Genomic DNA, 20,735 nt, shown 5'->3' on the forward strand with positions numbered 1-20,735 from the left:
AAGCCTCTGCCTTGGCCTAGGTCATGGTCCCAGGGTCCTAGGATCGAGGCCTGCATCTGGCTCTCTGCTCAGCGGGGAGCCTGCTTCCCTTCCTCTCTGCCTACTTGTGATATCTTTCTGTCAAATAAATAAATAAAAATCTTAAAAAAAAAAAAAAGAATAGAAAGGACTTGCTAGGAACAAGCATACTAATATCAGGAGTTTCCTGTGGATAACTTTTTTTTAACAAAAGATGCAATTGAGAAACCAAGTAAGGAAAGGAAGAAAAGATCGAGTCCAGGGAGGATGGAAGGAAGGAGAGAGAGGTGGTAACTAGAATCAAAGACATGTTGGTATTTTTGCCATATTTACTTTGTTTTTGTTTTTTTAAAGAAATAAAATCTTAGTTGTAATTAACCCTACATCTTTATTCCCTCTTTCTATGCCCCAATAATCACTGCTCTGTATATATTGATATGTGTACTTCCTTTGCATAGCTTTGAAGTGTTCGTAGAAATGTGTGTATCTGTATACAATGTATGGTATTTAAAATTTTAACTATCTTTTGTTTATTTAGCAATATGTTATTTTTCCTATAAAAATACCAGCTATCACCTACTATCCTAATCCTGCTTCTCTCCTCAGAGGTATAAACAGTTGAATGTGTATTCTTTTAGAACTTTTCCTATACCTTATATTATATGTTGTCTACAAAAACGACGTAAGTTTTTTTGTACTTTACACACTGTTCCTAAACTTGATTTTTTTTTTCTTCCACTTTAATGGTATGTGTAGGAGCTTTTACCATGTCAGTACAGAAAGCTGTGTCTCCACTTCATTCTTTTAAACTGTTGGAGAAGTAACTGTGGTTTGGCACCACCATAATTTATTTTGCCATTCCTTATTGATGGATTTTTAGGTTTGCTTTCACATTTTTCTTCTTTATAAGCAATGGTGTTTTGAACCCCTCAGGGTTAATCTTTATTTCTCTAAGGTAAAGACTGAAAACCGGAATTGCTGGGCTGTTGTGTATGTGTGTGTGAAGTAGTTCTTTGCTTTTGTCAGATTGCACACTCCAGATTAGTTCTATTATACTCTCCATCTTGCTAATAATTATTTATCCTTTCTTCTTCTCCATAGGGTTTACTAGCAGTGGGCATCAGTAAGTCTGTTCAAACACCAGATCCTACTCATCCGTAAGGACATTGCCTTTATTTTATTTTATTTTATTTTATTTTTGGCAGCAAGTCATTGAAGTACAAGCAGTTGAATTTTAGAAGTCTCCTGCAATTTGTATATCTGCATTTTTGTATTAAAGATTTGGTCATTTCTTTCACAATAGTATCTAAGATACAGGATTCAACCACAATGTCAAAATAAACTCAAGATATAATTTGAAACTTGTTTTTAAATTATGTTTTTGCTTTGTAACAGCATAGAGATCTTGTCCTCTTCATATTTGATAATTAAAAGCAAAACACATATATTAATCTTAGAGTTTTATTCTACATTTAGACTAAGAGGCACTGAATCTAAAATTTTAATGATAACCAGATGCCTGGGTTGCTCAGTCTGTTAAGTGGCTGCCTTCAGCTCAGGTTATGATCCCAGGGTCCTGGGATCAAATCCCACATTGGGCACGCTGCTCAGTGGAGCCTGCTTCTCCCTCTCCCTCTGCCTGCCACTCTGCCTAACTTGTGCTGTCTGTCAAATAAATAAACTCTTTAAAAAAATAAAAATAAAATTTTAGTGAAAACTTTTATGAAATTCATGTTTAATGTATTTTAATTCTATTGGGACTTAGTATTCTGCTAACATTTCAAAATTGTTTATTTGTAAAATGAGTATTCTTTTATATTGAGTCACATCAGTTATTTGAGATACATATATATATATATATATTTTTTTTTTTTACTAACATAACCCCTAATCCTTTTTTTTTTTTTAAAGATTTTAAAGATTTATTTTAAAGACAAGCAGGGGGAATAGGAGAGGGAGAAGCAGACTTCTCGCTGAGCAGGGAGCCTGATTCGGGGCTCTGTCCCAGGACCCTGGATCATGACCTGAGCCAAGGGCAGATGCCTAATGACTGACCCACCCAGGTGCTCCCATAATACTTTAGAATTCCTTGTGTATCATTTATTTAACAAGTTTCAGTAATAAAATTTGATCCACCTTAGGTCAAAATAATGTACTTTTATTTCTGTAAAGGAGTCTATTTCTGTGTTTTATATAAATGCCTTTTTTTGTTTGTTTTTTGGGCGTTTTTTTGGGAAAAATTTTATTTATTTATTTGACAGAGATTACAGGCAGGCAGTGAGGCAGGCAGAGAGGGGAGAGGCAGGCAGAGAGAGAGAGGAGGAAGCAGGCTCTCCACAGAGCAGAGAGCCCGATATGGGGCTCGATCCCCGGACCCTGGGATCATGACCTGAGCCAAAGGCAGAGGCTTTAACCCACTGAGCCACCCAGGCGCCCCTAAATGCCATTTTTTACTCAAAAACATGACACTACTTTTTAAATTTTATTTTTTTAAGAATTTATTTATTTGTCAGAGAGAGAGCAGAAGCCTGGAGATCTACAGGCAGAACAGGCAGAGGAGGCAGAGGAAGAAGCAGGCTCCCTGCTGAGCAAGGAGCCCAATGTGGGACTCCATCCCACATTCTGGGGTCATGACCTGAGCCAAAGGCAGACGCTTAACCAACTGAGCCACCTAGGCATCTCAAGACACTACTGTTTTTTTTATAAACAGTAGTGTATTTTGAATATCTTCGAACTATCAGTAAGCAATTACAGAGAACAACTAGTTTTCTTATCTACTTATTAACATCATTATAGTATTTTACTGTGTCAAGAAAAGAATTTTTTTCTGATTAGTTTTATACACCAAAATTTTAAAAACAGGATAAAATTTTACAGTTTTAGGTTGTGAAGATTTCTTTTTAAGGTGTTTTCAACAATCTGTTTATGTAGTGATGGAAGTATTTTATATCTCTCCAGTATGATAGTCAGTAGCTACATGTGGCTGTTGAGCATTTGAAATGTGGCTAGTGTAAAGAACTACATTTCAATTTTTATTGTTTAACTTTAATTTAAATAGCATTTTGTGGCTGATGACTAATATGGGATGATGAAGATCTACATAGTTAAAATTTTCAATAAGAACCTACAATTTTTTGAAAACATAGAGAAGGAAAGTAATAGAACTTAATTTAGATCTTAATTTACTTTAACTGAAATAAATATAAATATATATATCCTATTTTACTTTGAGGGAACATTTAGAGAAAGTAAGTTTTTCTAAATCAAGCAGTAGAACATTTTCACATCTATAAACAGAATTCCCTATGGCAAGATTACTACATATTTGCAAAAATAATTTTAAAAAGCAGTTTTAATTAAGACCTGTTGTTTAAATTTGCATCTGCCAGAAGGGTGCCACAGAGTTTGGCTTTGGGAGTAAATTTCCCAGGAAATATTTTTATTGATGAGTGATTGCTTTCCTCATAAAGTATGTCATGTTTTTGAGCTTCTTAAAACTCAGTATTTTATTGGTACATACAATAATAGAAGATAATACACATATTGACCAAAGATTCTTAAAAAATAAATGAGACTTTTAAAAAAAAAACTTGCCATAAAAACACCCAGAAAACTGAAGCTCATAGTCCTAATAATAATAGTTAGAAGTTAATAGTGTGTTAAACTATTCAGAACCAGCCCCAGGTATCCAACATCTAATTATAGGCAAGAAGACCAAATGTTCAGTTAGAAACTGTATTACAGGGTAATTTAAATGTCATCCTCTCCATTAAGCACCTGAATGCATTTTTAAAAAGATTAATTTTATCAGTATTTGTGCATAATAGTAAATTGACTGTATTTAATCAAAACATACTATTGGAAAAGGGATTAGCAAATACCTGAATTCAGTCATATTCACTCTGTTTTTCTATATTTTCAAAGATCTTGCAGGTTTTTTTGCCTTTATATGTTATTTTCTGATTGAAGTTACATTTTAACTTTGATATACTTACATTTTAATATTAAATAATATAACTGATACACTTATTTTAATATAAAACCATAAACATCTTTATAAGAAATTTTTTATTTTCTTTTTCATTGGCTTATTTAACATATATTGTAAAATGATTTGTATTTCTTGTATACAATTTTTTTCTATTTTTCAGGTATGGATTTTCAAATATGCGCTATATTGCTTCGCTAATTAGTGGTGTTGGTATTTTCATGATGGGTGCAGGATTATCTTGGTACCACGGAATCATGGGATTGCTTAATCCTCAACCAATGGAATCCCTTCTATGGGTAATCTTTTTTCCCTGTCAGTTTTCAAGTAATATAAGTATGGGAGAATGCCTTTGTCATATTGATGTTAAAGAAAGGGACTAACATATGCCTTTTTGACTCTAATTAAGGGTTATGTGTCTGTAGTTGTGTTTTTTAGAACATGAGTACACATGACCTCTAAATTCATACGGTTCAATGATGTTGAACAAGAGTATCTCTACAGGTACAGGGGCACCTGACTGGCTTAGTTGGTGGAGTGTGCGACTATTGATCTCAGGGTTGGGGGTTCAAGCTCCACGTTGGGTATAGAGATTATGTAAAAATAAAATCTTAAAAAAAAAAAAGAGTAACTCTTTATGTACAATCATTAAATACTGACTCCTGGCTTAAAATCTTGGGCAGTTCCATTAATTTCTTGTTATATTGAAGAACAAGAAGATCTCTGTTCATTTTTAGTCCCAAGAATCATCTGTCAGGATTTAAAACATCCAGTGCCACAAGATAGTCATAAGTTGGAATTGTTGTATTTAAAGATGTTTTTTCCACTCATGTAGGTAGGAAGCTTGTACTGGGGAAATGGGAGGATGGGAGCATGGTCACCTAGATTTTCCTAGCTAGGGCTTCTGCCCTTCTCTCTTACTCCTGAGCTTGCCTCTGGCAGCATCAAAGGTAGGGACAGAAGACAGAAAAGTACTACTTTACTGGCACCAGCATCATTTTGCATTGGTTTCCTCTGGCCTTTGTGGATGCTTAAAGCTGCTTTTTTCTCTCATTGGAGCCTTCCTGATAATTACCCTGTGTGGCCATTCTGACTCTAGCTCCTTTGACAAGCACAGATTGGTCATGTGACATCCCCTCTTAGCTTCTGCATCTTACGATGTAGTTCCAGACTCTTTCTGCTGAGGTTGCCTTGCATTTTCCAGAAGGCTCTTTGGGCAGTTGATCTCTTTTTAAGAGACTCTTACTCAGAGTTCTCCTTGGGCCCTGTGTGGTAAAACAGGCATCTTTATTACCCTCTCAGGGAGAGTGCAGTTTGTTTGTTTGTTTGTTTTTCAGATGTAATCATCTGATCTGTTGACACAATCTGTATCAGTAGACTTGTCAATAAATTTATTTTTATATGTGCATTAGGCATAGTTCACTGTATTCTCTTCTAAACACTAGGGACACACATCCAGCTTTCTGAACAATCTTAATGGCTTAATAGCTTTCTTCAAAGAATTCTTCACTTTTAGCCTTAACCTTAGCTCTTCCTCATGGGTAAGTGGTATGGAGCTAGGAGTTGTAAAATCGGGCTGGGCATTCTCTACGCAAAGCCTGAAGAGATGGTGTAGCACCTCATTTTGGAATGTGGGAGTACTTACACCCTCATTTGTTCTCAATTGGAATGAATCTCATTGAACATCTTTTCCTCCATTCTGAAAATGCTCAGCCGCTTTATAGATACCTCATTCTAATAGTATTCATCTGTATTACTTCACAGAGACTAAGTGGTTAATGAAAATTAGTTAAATTTTCAATTGCATATAAGTTTTAAACCTACTAGATGCTCAGGGTGCCTGGGTAGCTCAGCCACATAAGCATCTGACTCTTGATCTCAGCTCAGGTCTTGATCTCAGGGTCCTGAGTTCAAGCTTTGCGCTGGGCTCCATGGTAGGTGTGGAGCCTATTAAGAAAAAAAACTCTTAGAGGCTCTTCAGTCTTTTTGCAGCTAAATGAGGTTACATAAGACTATGACTTTCAGTTAATAAATTCAATGTACCATAGACCAGTTTATGTTTATTAAGTATTGAAATCTTTTGCTGGGATATGCTGTTTCCCTTTATTGGGTGATAAATGTGTCTTAAATCCTTTCAGGAAGGAGATAGGAGGATTAAAAAAATTATTGGGCAGTTAAGCTGTTCAAATTCTATTATAGGTTGGCAGTAACATTCAGTAGAGAGAGCCTAGAATTGAGACTGGAAAACCCATATTCTAGTTCTTACCCTGGTATCATTTCTATGTACTCAAGTGAATCACATAGCCCTAGGACATCTCAGTTTCCTTAACAGAATTATAAGAGTATTAGATGAGGCTCAGAATTTTCCAAAGTTCTATTTCAGGGAAACCCAGGGTTCCAAAAAGATAATGCTGAAAATTCTACATATGTTTCGTTTGAATTTCATTGAAACTAAAAAATTCAAGTTGCTAGGTTGTCTCTTGGTTTAAAGCTTTTTTGCGATTCTTTATTTAATTCAAGTGTGTCCTGTTACTGCGTGGAAGATGATGTAATCCCAAATTGATTACTATTTATAACTGCTTATCTTTCTGAATCTGGATTGGTACTGGGCATCCAGACAAACTCCAGAACAGAAGTTACGTAGTTATGTGTATGGATCTTTCTTTTTGAGTTTCAGAGAGGGAAGGATTATTTATTTATTTATATTTTATTGACATATAATGTATTATTTGCTTCAGGGGTACAGGTCTGTGAATCATCAGCCTTACACATTTCACAGCACTCACATAGCACATCCCCTCTCCGATGTCCATAACCCAGCCACCCTATCCCACCTCCCCTATACCCCCAGCAATCCTAGGTTTGTTTCCTGAGATTAAGGGTCTCTTATGGTTTGTGGGAATGGATCTTACTATATCCTGGTATCCATACCCCAGATTTCAAATGTTTGTGTTCATTTTGAACTTCAGAAAAATTTTTATACTAATTTTTTCATCTCTTATGTTATGATTTTAACTTAGGTCATGGTATAACATTCTGTAGAGTGGACAGATTACTCTTCTAAGCCTTAAAAATGAGATGACCATCAGATTTTTAACTTTTATTTTTTTCCTTTTATGAAGATATACCATCTATTTCCTTGCCTTCATTTGAGCTGTCTCGCATCACGATTCTTATCTGGCTAGGATTTAAATTTGTGTTGCATTTTAAACATTATAAACTGTATGCATGAATCATTGTGATTCTCTAATGAAATATTAACTTACACCTTATTTTAATACTTATTTTCTAGGCATATTGTATTTTAGCGGGATCATTAGCATCTGAAGGAGGTATGTACTGTTATAGTATCTCTTTATTCTTAATTTAGTAATATATATTCAGCAGTTCATTTTTATAAATTGCTAAATTCCACTGATTAAAGAAAAACTATGGAAATAGGAATCTACTTCGAGGGAGTAAGTTCTTTGTATAATGTACTATGTTATTCCTCTAATGGATGTGGGCAAGGGAAAAGCTGTTATTTTGCTCTTGAGTATCTTAATCATAACCCTCAGAACATTTGGAATGGAGCCTAAAAACATACCTATATATTGAATTTTTAAAAATCATCTGTTAATGGGGCACCAGGGTAGCTCAGTCAGTTAAGCAGTTGCTTCCAGCTCAGGTTGTGATCTCAGGGTCCTGGGATTGAGCCCTGCATTGGGCTCCCTGCTCCGTGGGAAGTCGGGAAGTCTGCTTCTCTCTCTCCCTCTGCCTGTCCCCTGGCTTGTATTCTACTTTTCTTTCTCGCTCACTCTCACTCTCTCACAAAAAAATAAAATTTTTTAAAACATAAAACCTTGGGAAGGTTTTAGTAATGTTAATCATAGAAAGCTGACTCTTTGCAATAAAATATTTCCAGGTTTCTGCAGGTTTCAGCTGTAGCAAGTTTTATGACAGAGAAGTACTACATCATGTAGGAAACTGCCTGATTCATTGCTGTGTTCATAGTGTGCTTACTTCCCATACGTTGTCATTTCCAATCCTGTGTTCCCTTAATCTTTGACAGTCTGTAAAATGGTGATAACACCACTGTCTCAAAAGGTCAGAAGGATCAAAAGTGTGTTTAGTGTGGTGCCTGCAACTAGTGCTGTCCAATAAATTAAGGTCATTAAGGTGGTGGTAATGATATTTAAATTATTACGGTTTAGAAATATGGGATTCCTTTCGTTTTAACAATAATTGGAATCTTGATAGTGACTAGTTAATATAGAACTTTCCTTTATTGACAACCCTGGCGTTTATTTAAAGTGTTGTACTGATTTATTTTGAGATGCCGTCTTTAAAATTTGGAGGCATGCAGTTTTTTTCTTGCTGATATGTATGCTTTTCTTTCAGCAACACTTCTTGTTGCTGTAAATGAACTTCGTAGGAGTGCTCGGGCCAAAGGAATGTCATTTTATAAATATGGTATGTATGTTAGAAGCCAGGTGCTTTACTTCATCTCCTTTATTTTCTAAAATTGCCCAGTACTATTGCTTTTTCCTTATAGGGGTGTACAAAATATATCTTGATGTCTTCTCTGTGTGGCTCTTACATTATATATCATCTCTTTTAAAAAGAGAAATGTAATGTGATAGGAACATGAATACTTTATATTTGGATTTTAACTGAAGTGACCTACAGTTTTTCTATACATCTTTTTATAACCAGAGAAAGTAATTTGACTTTAAATTTCAGTTACTGTCAGCATTTAAACCAATAAATTATGTTTACATTGAACAGGGTTTTTTAAATCAGGATCTCATACATTTTTTAATCTTAATTTTTATCTTAATTTGAGATAGATACTTATTAAAATGTTACATGATAGTATCAGATTGGGATTTCAGAAAGTTTCTTTTCTTGTCTCTACCCCAATGATTAAGTAATGGAAAGTCGTGATCCTAGTACAAATGTTATATTACTGGAGGATACTGCAGCGGTCTTGGGAGTGACCATAGCAGCTACGTGTATGGGCCTTACTTCTATAACAGGTAAATATTTCTTAAGTTACAGGTGATTTATTTGTACTACTTAAATAATTCTCTAATATGTGTGTATTTTCTTTTATATCATTGAATAACTTTAAACCAATAGATGGTTAAACGCTAATTCCACGCTGATCCTGTATTTGTATAAGACAGATAAGACGATAAAAGCCTTCAGAGTTCTCTCTCAGAAATAAAGAAGGCTGTTGTTAGAGCATTTCTCTAATGTGCTAAACCTTTGCCTTAATAAATTATGCAGCTACTCTGAGCCTAATAAGTATTGATAATATTTGGCCTACTGACCTTGAAGGTTTATTAATATGTGGGAGAGAACTTTATAAACCCTAAAATTGTAAATAAATATATATTGTAGCTCTTCTTCACTTGTCTTCCACTGTTAGTGCCAATAATAACTGCTGTTGCTTTCCTGTTTCCCAGACTCTCTAGTTGATTTTATCCTCATTTTGGTAGCTAGTTAATTTGCAGAACAATTCAGTACAAGCCAGTGAGAAGACAGAGAAATCATTTTTATTTTCTAAAACAAAAGAACCATGTAGTATGAAAAGATTCCATTTCTGAGGATGGAACTCTCTTGGAATGGAACTTCTTCCATGCTTATCCGTTTGTCTTTGCACGTTTGAAGTAATTGTAGGTGATGAGCTTCCACAGTTCTGCATGTTTCTTAAAATACCTGAAATATGGATGAGTCTTACTCATTTCAAATGTACATCTCAAGACTAAACCAGCGTTCTCTGATATTCACTGTGATCCAGAATATTTCTAAAAGTTCTGAGTGTTTTTCTGGTTGACCTTACCATTTTAGACATTTCTTAGACAGATTATCACCTAGCAAAATCTTAGGCTTAAGGAAAGTGTCACTTGGTGATAAGTCATCTATTAATAGATTATTTTCCTTTGGATAATAATAAAAGTAGTCAAATCAAACTTACATAAGTTTTTGTTTTGAGAGTTTTACATTGTTTTAATTAGTTAAATTAATTCATTTAAATTAAATAACATGCCAAGAAATAAATACTTTCCCACTAATATTTCTGTTTTCTATAGGATTATTTATACATGTATATTTTTAAATAATAATTAGGGAAATTTGGATTTTTAAAGAATAGTATTTGATTTTGAACTCTAATTACAAGCCTCCTAGTGGATTATATTTTACAAATGGATCATTTTTTTCTTCTTTTTTTAAAATTTTTAATCTTTTATTAACATATAATGTATTTTTAGCCCCAGGAGTGCAGATCTGTGAATCACCAGGTTTACACACTTCACAGCACTCACCATAGCACATACCCTCCCCAATGTCCATCACCCACCAGCCTCCCCTCCCTTCCTCTCTTCTGCAACCCTGTTTGTTTGGTGAGATTAAGAGTCTCTTGTGGTTTGTCTCCCTCCCGATCCCATCTTGTTTCATTTTTTCCCTCCCTACCCGCCAAACCCCAATGTTGCCTCTCAAATTCCTCAAATCTGGGAGATCATATGATAATTGTCTTTCTCTGATTAACACCCTGTAGTCAACTGGATCATTTTTAATACCTTAGCACAGATTAGTTTTTTTACTTTTTCAGTGTTATAGTCTAAGTGTTACTAAAACTAGTATGTAAATTGTCTTCTTTTTTTAGTAAAATGTATGTTCTATCAGGCATTAAGAGAGTTAAATTTAGTACTGACATTTGATCTTTGGGATAAAAAGACTTAATTATAAAAGCCTTGTATGTAAAATTTATTATAAAAATTTAAAATATATTTATGGATGTCTGTTTTGTAAATACAAACCCACACATTCATAGATAATAAATCAACTCTTCTCACTGGTTCTGGGAGAGAATTAAGACCTAACAACGTAAGGCAAAGTTTAGAATCACCTGGAGGGCTTGGGAAGACCAAGAATGTTGGTCCCAACTCTGGACTTTCTGACTCAGAAAGTCTTAGGTGAGGCCTAAGAACTTCATTTTTAGCAAGTTCTCAAGCGATGCTGTTGCAGCTGCTGGTAAATAGCTGTACTTTGAGGACTACTGCTCTAAGTTATCTGTAGCATGCAATAAATTAACTTCTCCCCTTTGTATCTGGAATGCTACTAGCTATGTATCATCCTTGGTTAAATGAAAAGAGAGATCCAGATCATTTTTTGTATGGCTTCATTCTCTCACAGACTCTTGAGAAGAATAAGAGACAAAAAGTGGTCCCTTTTCAGCTGTTGATCTCACAGTGTGCCAGCGTGGGACAGGAAAAGTGCTACTGATACATTAAAAAGAAATGGATTTTGTTATATTAGTAGTATGTATATGATGTCTCTAAAATGCTCTGAACCCTCACTCATGTAATGACCATATGCAAGAATTAGATCTTGAATAATTAAACCACATAATACGCCTGTGTATTGTGAAGCGTATGTAGCATCCCCATTTTGTAGTACAGTAAACTTATTAGGAGAAAGTCATTAAAGGAATTAGGAATGTATCTCAGGTCCTTTGTTTTACTAATTCTGGTTCTTTACGGACTAAAGCTTATTGAAACAATAGAAAATGTGAATTTACTGACTTCTCCTGTCCTTTATTTAGGTAATCCTCTGTATGACAGCCTAGGTTCTTTGGGTGTGGGCACGTTATTAGGCATGGTCTCAGCATTCCTCATCTACACCAACACGGAAGCGCTCTTAGGGCGATCCATCCAGCCAGAACAAGTACAGCGGCTTACTGAACTCCTGGAGAACGACCCATCAGTAAGGTCAGCTTATTCCAGTGATGCTGCTAAGGTTTCCAAAACATACTAAGAAATAGAAATGCTTGGCTTTTAAAAACTTCCGGAAGGGTTTGTGTCTCCCTAACTTTTAGATAGAACTTTTTAATCTATGACTTTTCAGACTTGTAACCTTAAAAGAAAATAAGTGAAAACATTTAGGAAGCTCCCTGTTTTCTTTTAAATTCTGTATATCTTTAACTTTTAAAATAAGGAACAGTTAGATAATGTAGTGGGAACAGAAGTTTACAAGCGATTGTCTCCTTAATGTAGAACCACTGTCGTGGAACCTTTGTATTTACTCTTGCCTCGTATTTGTATTATAATTACAAATTGCTATATTAAATTTAAGAAGATTTTTACTCAACGGGGAAGTGATTATCAAATTGAATATAAGTTATACTCCTTTTGAAAATAGACGTTTTGTTTTAGCTCATTTTACAAGTTTTTCTTTACAATCTTTATCTTTTAAATGATGTAAAAATGAAGAACTGAAGGAGGATCTGGCTGGCTTAGTCAGTAGAGCATGCAGCTCTTGATCTCAGAGTTGTAAGTTCCAGCCCCACCGTGGGGGGGAAAAAAATGAAGAACTGAAGACTTAGGAGATAACAGAATCAGAGTTCTAATTAGTACTTTATAGGAAATTCAAGTTTCAGAGTGACATGGAGGGAATAAGCCTTTAAAATCCCAATTTTCTACTAGCTACATATGTGTTAAACCTTAAAAGAATGTATTTTTCTTCTGTGTTATAACCAGATTTTTTTTTTTTAAGATTGTTTATCTGAGAGAGAGAAAACACAAATTGGGGAGGGGCAGAGGGAAAGAATCTCAGGCAGACTCCCCTCCAAGCATAGAGCCCAGACACGGGGCTTGATCCCACAACCATGAGATCATGACTTGAACACCTAACAGACTTGAGCCACCCAGGCACCCCTTAAAACCAGAATCTTTAAGTCTTTGAAGAATGACCTGTATATCCAAATCAGTAAAACAAATGAGTAAAATAATACTAGATTTATATTCTAAGCCCTATATTTTTAATCTGGAAAAGTAGTTACCATGTTAGATTAGACTAGAAGTTGAGTATTCTTAGAATTAGTATTAGGCTTAGTACTTGATTAATCCATGTTAATATCCTTTTCCCGCATTGGGCTCTCTGCTCAGCAGGGAGCCTGCTTCCTGCTCTCTCTCTGCCTGCCTCTCTGCCTACTTGTGATCGCTCTCTGTCAAATAAATAAATAAAATCTGAAAAAAAAATAGGCTTTTACAGTTATGAATTTCCCTCTGAACATTATTTTATACTGTATTAGTCCAATAATGAAATTCATAATATTTTGTTAGGATTGAGGTAGATAAGCTTTTTAAAAATGAAAAAATTATATAGCTTCTTGCCTATCTGGACAAGTTTTGATTCATTGGGTATATATAACTTTGTAAGTATTAAATCATTCATACTTTAATCATTGATAAAGATGCTTTTTTATTTCTGTCTAAAGAATTTTAGACTCACTATTTACTGATTTGCTCAGGATCACTCAGAAATTAGGGTCAAATGTTTTGAGTATTTGAAGCTCATTTAGGCATGTTTTCCTATAGCTTTCTATATCACTAGGATTCAGAGTATTTTGTTATTTTATATATACCATAAAGAAAAGATGTTAATAGTGGTTATCATAGAAAGAAAAGAATTTCTCAGCAGTTTTCTAAGGAAGATTCATTACTGAGGGCTAGGGAAGAAGGGATGAAAAGTAGTTACAACACTAGGACATTTCTGGGAGGCATAGTATAATGGAGCATTGAGTTTGGGTGTCTGAAGATCTGGAGGTGAGTCCTGCCTCTGCTGTTAACTAGCTAAATTACCTTAGGCAAGTCACTTAGGCCCCTCTAGGGCTATTTTATAATCTGTAAGGTAAATTTATCTACTTCCCTGAATTCCATTCATTAAATGCCTGCCATGTAGTTGCTACCATATTAAACATTGTGTGTATGTGTTGGCTCATTATTCCCCATATCAGATCCAATTAGTTAGTCATCACTAACCTCATTCTAATAGAGTGCTTCACTATTGTATGAAGACTTCTAAAGAAGCTTTGAAGAAAAGGAATTATGAGACAAAATTACAACATTGTAGAAAAGCAATTTAGAGTTCATTTTTTTAATCCACAAACTATGCAATTCATGTAAATACAGGCCATAGAATAATATTTTTTAAGTTTGCGTCTTTGTATGGCATTACACACAAATAGCTAAATGGACATTTGGGAATTTATAGATGGCACTTAATGGTGAATACTCTGAAAGCCATCTTGGTCCATCACTGATGGAAAAAAATAAGAATTCTGTACTTTGTGCCATTAAAATGTATATGTGTGCATATATGAATTTGTATGCATTGTTATTCATTGCAGGGCAATTCATGACGTTAAAGCCACAGATCTGGGATTAGGGAAAGTAAGATTTAAGGCAGAAGTAGATTTTGATGGACGAGTTGTTACAAGATCGTATTTGGAAAAGCAAGATTTTGACCAAATGTTACAGGTAAGTTTATGTATTTATTGTTTTCTTGTCAAAGTTAGAAAAATTACTTTAAAAAAAAAAAAAGATTTTATTTATTTATTTGACAGAGAGATGACAAGCAGGCAGAGAGGCAGGCGGAGAGAGAGGGGGAAGCAGGCTCCCCGCTGAGCAGAGAGCCTGATGCAGGGCTCGATCCCAGGACCCTGAGATCATGACCTGAGCTGAAGGCAGTGGCTTAATCCACTGAGCCACCCAGGCGCCCCAGAAAAATTACTTTTTAAGTAAACAAAATAAAACTTTTACAGGTCTTAAAGTTACTTCTGCTTTCAACTTCTTAGGGTTCCAAAATCTGACAGCCATTTTATTTGCTCTAGAGTGGGTCTGAGGAGACAGCAGCGGAGCAAAGTACTATTCAAGTGCTTGTCATGGGCTAGGCGTTTTACATGTGTTTTCTAGTATACTCTCAACAACTCTGTGAGGTAAAGAAATAATACTCAGTTTTATATGTAGGCAAATTAAGACACAGAAGGATTAAGTAACTTGTCTAAAATTGCAGAGCCATAATATGGAGTCAGATGTGAATGTAGAGCTCTGTGATTCTACATCCCATGCTTTTATATTAAGAATTAAATTTAAAAGAGAATTGAGAGGATAATATAATGAACAGTGCAAAGTTCATTTTATATTACCACTTGCCTTTATCAAATCTTAACATTTTATTCTACTGTGTTTGCTTAGGATCTTCAAAAAAGAAATGAATTGTTATAAAAACAGGTGAAGACCTTGTTTTCTCCTTCTAGATCTATTCTTCCTCCATCCCTAGAACTAAAAATTGTCTTGAATTTAGTAGTCATTTCCATTCAGTTTTTATACTTTTCAACAGATTTTTCTTAGCACTCTAAGTATATAGTAACATTTTGAATATTTCAAAATTGATATAAATGATATCATACCATCTGATTCTGATTTCCTCTATAGTTTGCTTAACAGCATGGTTTTGAGGGGCACCTGGGTGGCTCAGTCTTTAAGCCTCTGCCTTTGGCGTCCTGGGATGAGCCCTGCGTCTGGCTCCCTGCTGGTCAGGAAGCCTCCTTCTCCCTCCCACTCCCCCTGCTTGTGTTCCCTCGCTCATTGTATCTCTCTGTGTCAAATAGCTAAATCTTAAAAAAAATAATAAACACAACTCAGCATGGTTTTGAAATTCCTTCATATTATTGTATATGTATACACATACACACACATACACACACACAAGTCTAGTTCATTTATTTTTTTTTGTTCATTTATTTTAATTTCTATGTGATATTCTATGAATATAGTGCAGTTTATTTATCCAGTCTTCATTTGATGCATATTTATTTCCACAATGGCATTCTCTTATGTTTTCTGTTCAGACATGTAAGAATTTCTTTAGGATACTGTACAGCTAGATTTGAAATAGTTGGGCTAGACTTGGCGCATCTGGGCGGCTCATTTGGTTAAATGTCAGCTCTTGATTTTGGCTCAGGTCTTCATCTCATGTTGGGCTCCATGCTGGGTGTGCTTACTTAAAAACAGAACAAAACAAACTTACTTTCATCTTCCCTAGGTGGCAGATTGTGCTCCAAATTGTGTCAATTTAATTTCCACCATCAGTACATCAAAGTTTCTGTTGCTTCCATTCTTACTAGATGGTATTATACTGACAGTTTTAAATTTTTGTCATTATGATAGATATGAAACTGATGATTTATATGTAATTATAATTTCTGTCCCCCCCTCGTAGTAACAGTGAGGTTATTAAACATTTAAATTTATTGACCATTGGGATTTCCTATACTGCTTGTTTTTTTAGTTAATTTCTTATTCTGAAAAATTAATAAACATTTTCTTTTTAATATGCTGGACACTGATCCTTCCTCGGTTGTGAAATGCAAATAGCTTTTTTTTTTTTTAAGATTTTATTTATTTATTTGACAGAGTGAGAGATCACAAGTAGGCACAGAGGCAGGCAGAGAGAGAGGAGGAAGCAGGCTTCCTGCTGAGCAGAAAGCCCAATGCAGGGCTTGATCCCAGGACCCTGAGATCATGACCTGAGCCGAAGGCAGAGGCTTTAACCCACTGAGCCACCCACGCGCCCCATGAAATGCAAATATCTTTTACTGTGTGGTTAACCATTTCACTTTGTTATTGGACAGAAGGTTTATTGTGTTTTTTAAAATTTACAATCTTTTTCTTTAGGCTTTTAATTATCTTGCTTGAGAAATACTTCTTTATTCCAGTATCATAAAAATATTCCTTTTTCTTCTAAATGTTTTGTGGTTTGTTTTCTACCCTTAGTTTTCGAATTCGCTTAGAATTATTTTTTTGTTTAATGATCTGAGATAGAGGTTTAATCTTTTTTTCCTATAGAAAAAGAATTGTCCTTGCACTGTTTATTGAAGAATAGTCTGTTCTTTTCCCACTAATTTTGTAATGCTATCTTTGTGAAGTATTATACTTAATTTTTTGTTGAATTAAATTTTTTTGGAACTAGGTGGTTCATCACCTTCAGCGTGAAAGTTTTTTGCTAAATTTAATGGTGTTTGTTAAAATTTTTTAAAGAACTCATCGGTATACTAATACGATTTTTTTAAAAGTTATTTTGTTTTCCTGTTGTTTTCTTTATAGGAAATTCAAGAAGTGAAAACTCCTGAAGAACTAGAGACCTTTATGCTTAAACATGGAGAAAACATTATTGATACTTTAGGAGCTGAAGTAGATAGACTTGAGAAAGAACTAAAAGTAAGATGTAATTATAATAATCATAATGCTGACTCTTAAGTACTTACTCTGTGTCAGAACACTGTGCTGATTGTATCATATGTGTACTTCTCTCAGTAACCTCATGGTTTGTAATTGTGAACAAGAAAAATCACTGGGTTCAAGGAAGTTGGGTAATTTACTCAAGGAAGTAGGGAATTGGGCATTTATTGGTCAGTTCCAGATTCTGTACTTTCAACCACTATTCGATAGTGCCTGCTTAGTTTCTAAAGTAGCTAAAGGTTTTGTGTTTGTTCTGAAATAAAAAGCATTTTGAAAGTTTCTAGAGAAATGGAAACTAGATTCTCTTCAAAAGTTTGAAAAAACAGAATGTGACCTTGAATATCCACAATCTTCCTTTTACTCCATCTGTCATTATTTTATATTTTCTTTTTGCTTCAGTTCAGTTGGAGATCATTACAACCTATTGGTTTTTTACTGAAATATTACCTGATAAGACTATCTTTAAAACTCTCAGTATTCTCAAATTGTCATTTATTGACTCTTGAGTTCAAGTTATTGGAAAAAATAAAACTTATAAATGATCTTGAACATACATAGCTTGTTGAAGGCAGTGCATTTTCTTCAGCTGCTGTTGACCATTCTTCAGGTTTGTTAAACACTGAAGGCAAATAACAAAAATTGAAGGGCAGCATTTCTGTCACTACTTACTATTTTTTCTTTTAGACTCTAGTTACCAGAGTAATAGAAGCACTTCAAATAATATGATTGTGTTTATGTTAATATAATAGTTTACAACATGATTCTCAAGTTTGTAGATGAGCAGTTCTCAAATATTTTCATCTTTAAGATTCTTTATATTCTTAAAAATTATTCAGGACCCAGAGAGCTTTTATTGATTTGAATTAATATTTATTGATATTTATTAAATCATAAATTAAAATTGAGAGCTCTAAAAATATTCATTTAAAAAAACATAATAAACTGGGGCGCCTTGGTGACTCAGTGGGTTAAAGCCTCTGCCTTTAGCTCAGGTCATAATCCCATTGTTTTGGTTGAAGAATAAGAAGAAAAGGGAAAAGGGAAGAATCTTTAAAAGTATTCTTAATGTGTTTTCAGATAATTGTGATACTCTTTTTGGATATGATACCAATACCTGACAACTCTTAGCCTCTTGAAGCTTAGTTGCAATGTGGAATCCTCAACTGTATCAGAGAAGTTTCACGTACTGTTTGTGAAGTTAGGGGGCACAGTCCACAAGATTACCCTAATTTCTGACACCAGTTGCAAATTTCAAGGGGTTCCTCATGTCACCCTCAGGTTTGATAATTCATGAAAAGGACACAAAACTTACTGAATGCTTTTATTTATTTATTTATTTTTAAAGATTATTTATTTGAGAGAAGGAGAGAGAGCATGGCCAGGAGAGGGAGAGAGAATCCCAAGCAGACTCTACACTGAGTGGGGAGCCCAACTCAAGGCTTGATCTCAGCACGCTCAGGTCATGACCTGAACTGAAATAAGAATCGAGTGCTTAACTGACTGCACTGCCCAGACACCCCCACTGAATGCCTTTAGACTCATGGTTATGATTTAATACAGTGAAAGGACACAGATTAAAACTAGCCAAGGGAAGAGATACATAAGACAGCGTTCTAAACACAGAGTTTCAGTTGTCCTCTCCCCATGGAGTCATGGACAGTGTTATTTTCTGACAATGATGTGTGACAGTTTGCACAGAGTATTGTCAACCAGGGAAGCTTAACCGAGCCTTGGTGTCCAGAGATTTTACTGGGGCTCCTTTGTTGACTGCTTGGCTGGTCAACCTTTCATCTCTGGCCACTGCAAGGAAAAGCCCGCATTTTTTGTCTCCAGTCCCTTGTGGATATAGAACATATACTGTGTGGCCAAAGATAAAGACAAAATTAATCAGGGCATTCCAAGAGCCTAGAGATCACCTTCCATAGCCAAGGGCCAAAGCCAGATGTCTCTCTAGGTATGATTAATTATCTGCTATACACTATTACTTTAAAATCTATTAGTCTGTCTTTGTACTTTGAATCTTTTAACCCATGCATGATTCTGGAAGGTTATGAATTGGCCAGTTAGAAATACTGATTCACTGAATTTGTACATATCTTTCAAATGGTGATATATTTCTAAGTATTGGGAAGCTGTCAGGGTCGTAGTGGTAAGATAGAAGTTTTTCAGTATTCTGATTTTCATTAGAAACCTTGCATTTTACCATTAGCAACAAATATTATTGTTTTCCTTGAAGTAACAAATTTATTTTGTTCACTTTTAAAGAAGATCTCTGCCAAATACCCAAATTTGAATAATCATAGTTTGTTAGTTTTTCTTTCAAGTAAAACTGGGTTTTAGATAAGCTCACCTTTTTTTTTTTTTAAAGTAGGCTCCATGTTCAGTGTGGGGCTTGAACTCTTAAACCCTGAAATCAGGAGTTACATACTCCACCAACTGAATCACCCAGGAGCCCCTAAATGGTGTTTAGATTAAAAAGCATCTCCCTCAACCCATAATTCAAGCAGTCACAGAGGCGCTTTTCCTTGTGAGACTTCAGAAGCAGAGGGGCTTTCGAAACACTTTCCATTTTGTCATGGAATATCTTATTTATTTTTTAAAGATTATATTTATTTGTTTGAGAACAAGAGTGCATGAGCAAGTGCAAGTGTGGGGAGGAGCAGAAGGGGAGGGAGAGGGAAAGAATCTCAAGCCGACTGTGCTGAATGCAGGGCCCACCAAAGGTGGATCCCCCAGCCCCAGAGTCACCCCCTGAGCCTCACCACCCAAGTTGAAACCAAGTCGGTGGCTCAACCAACTGGGCCATCCAGGTGATGCTTCACAGACCATTTTAAAAAATATTCTCAAGGGTTGAGGTTTAGTAAACCAATGTTTTTACTACTTTATGAAGGGTATTTACTTTTTCATTAAGGACATTTTGGTTTTTTAATTTAATTTTATTTTTTTTTAAAGATTTTATTTATTTATTTGTCAGAAAGAGAGAGAGAGAAAGCACACAAGCAGGCAGAGAGGCAGGCAGAGGCGGAGAGAGAGGCAGGCTCCCCACTGAGCAAGGAGCCAGATGTGGGACTCGAGCCCAGGACCCTGGGATCATGACCTGAGCCGAAGGCAGCAGCTTAACCCACTGAGCCACCCAGGCGCCCCACATTTTGTTTTTTAGATATTATTTATTTTAGAGAGAAAGAGAATGTGAGTGAGGGGAGGGGCAGAGGGAGAGAGAGAGAAGGAATCCCAAGCAGACTCTGTGCTGAGTGCGGAGTCCGACTGGGAGCTCAGACCCAAGACCCTGAGATCATGACCTGAGCCAAAATCAAGAATCAGATGCTTAACCAACTGAGCCACCCAGGCACCCTGATCATGAAGGGCATTCTAAAGTGAAACTGGCTTTTTTTAAAATTACGTGTCTGACAATAAAGAAGCCCAGTGACTGTCTGGTTTGGTGCCAGTTGCCTTAAATTGTGCAAAGATGCCATCAGATTTATCTGCCATTGCTTTGATATGTCATCAGAGGAAATACCAGCATAGTTTATTATTTATTTGAAGGAGAATGAGTGAGAGAGAGCATGAGAGAGGAGAAGGTCAGAGGGAGAAGCAGGCTCCCCAGGGAGCTGGGAGCCCGATGTGGGACTTGATCCTGGAAGTCCGGGATCATGACCTGA

The 20,735-nt window shown here is 35.5% G+C and overlaps 1 protein-coding gene across 2 annotated transcripts in view; it reads left to right on the forward strand.

Annotated features, from left to right (window-relative positions):
- SLC30A9 (solute carrier family 30 member 9) overlaps positions 1 to 20,735 on the forward strand; it is an 88,340-nt gene that overhangs the window by 59,316 nt on the left and 8,289 nt on the right. For both annotated transcript variants that reach the window (XM_059383256.1, XM_059383266.1), the window contains exons 10-17: positions 1,120 to 1,175; positions 4,170 to 4,305; positions 7,299 to 7,338; positions 8,387 to 8,458; positions 8,917 to 9,024; positions 11,598 to 11,763; positions 14,184 to 14,313; positions 16,942 to 17,055. In XM_059383256.1, the coding sequence (XP_059239239.1) occupies positions 1,120 to 1,175; positions 4,170 to 4,305; positions 7,299 to 7,338; positions 8,387 to 8,458; positions 8,917 to 9,024; positions 11,598 to 11,763; positions 14,184 to 14,313; positions 16,942 to 17,055 (822 nt within the window). The remainder of the gene's footprint in view (positions 1 to 1,119; positions 1,176 to 4,169; positions 4,306 to 7,298; positions 7,339 to 8,386; positions 8,459 to 8,916; positions 9,025 to 11,597; positions 11,764 to 14,183; positions 14,314 to 16,941; positions 17,056 to 20,735) is intronic.

This window comes from Mustela nigripes, chromosome 1, assembly GCF_022355385.1.
Source record: "Mustela nigripes isolate SB6536 chromosome 1, MUSNIG.SB6536, whole genome shotgun sequence".
In the NCBI taxonomy this organism is placed as follows: Eukaryota; Metazoa; Chordata; class Mammalia; order Carnivora; family Mustelidae; genus Mustela; species Mustela nigripes.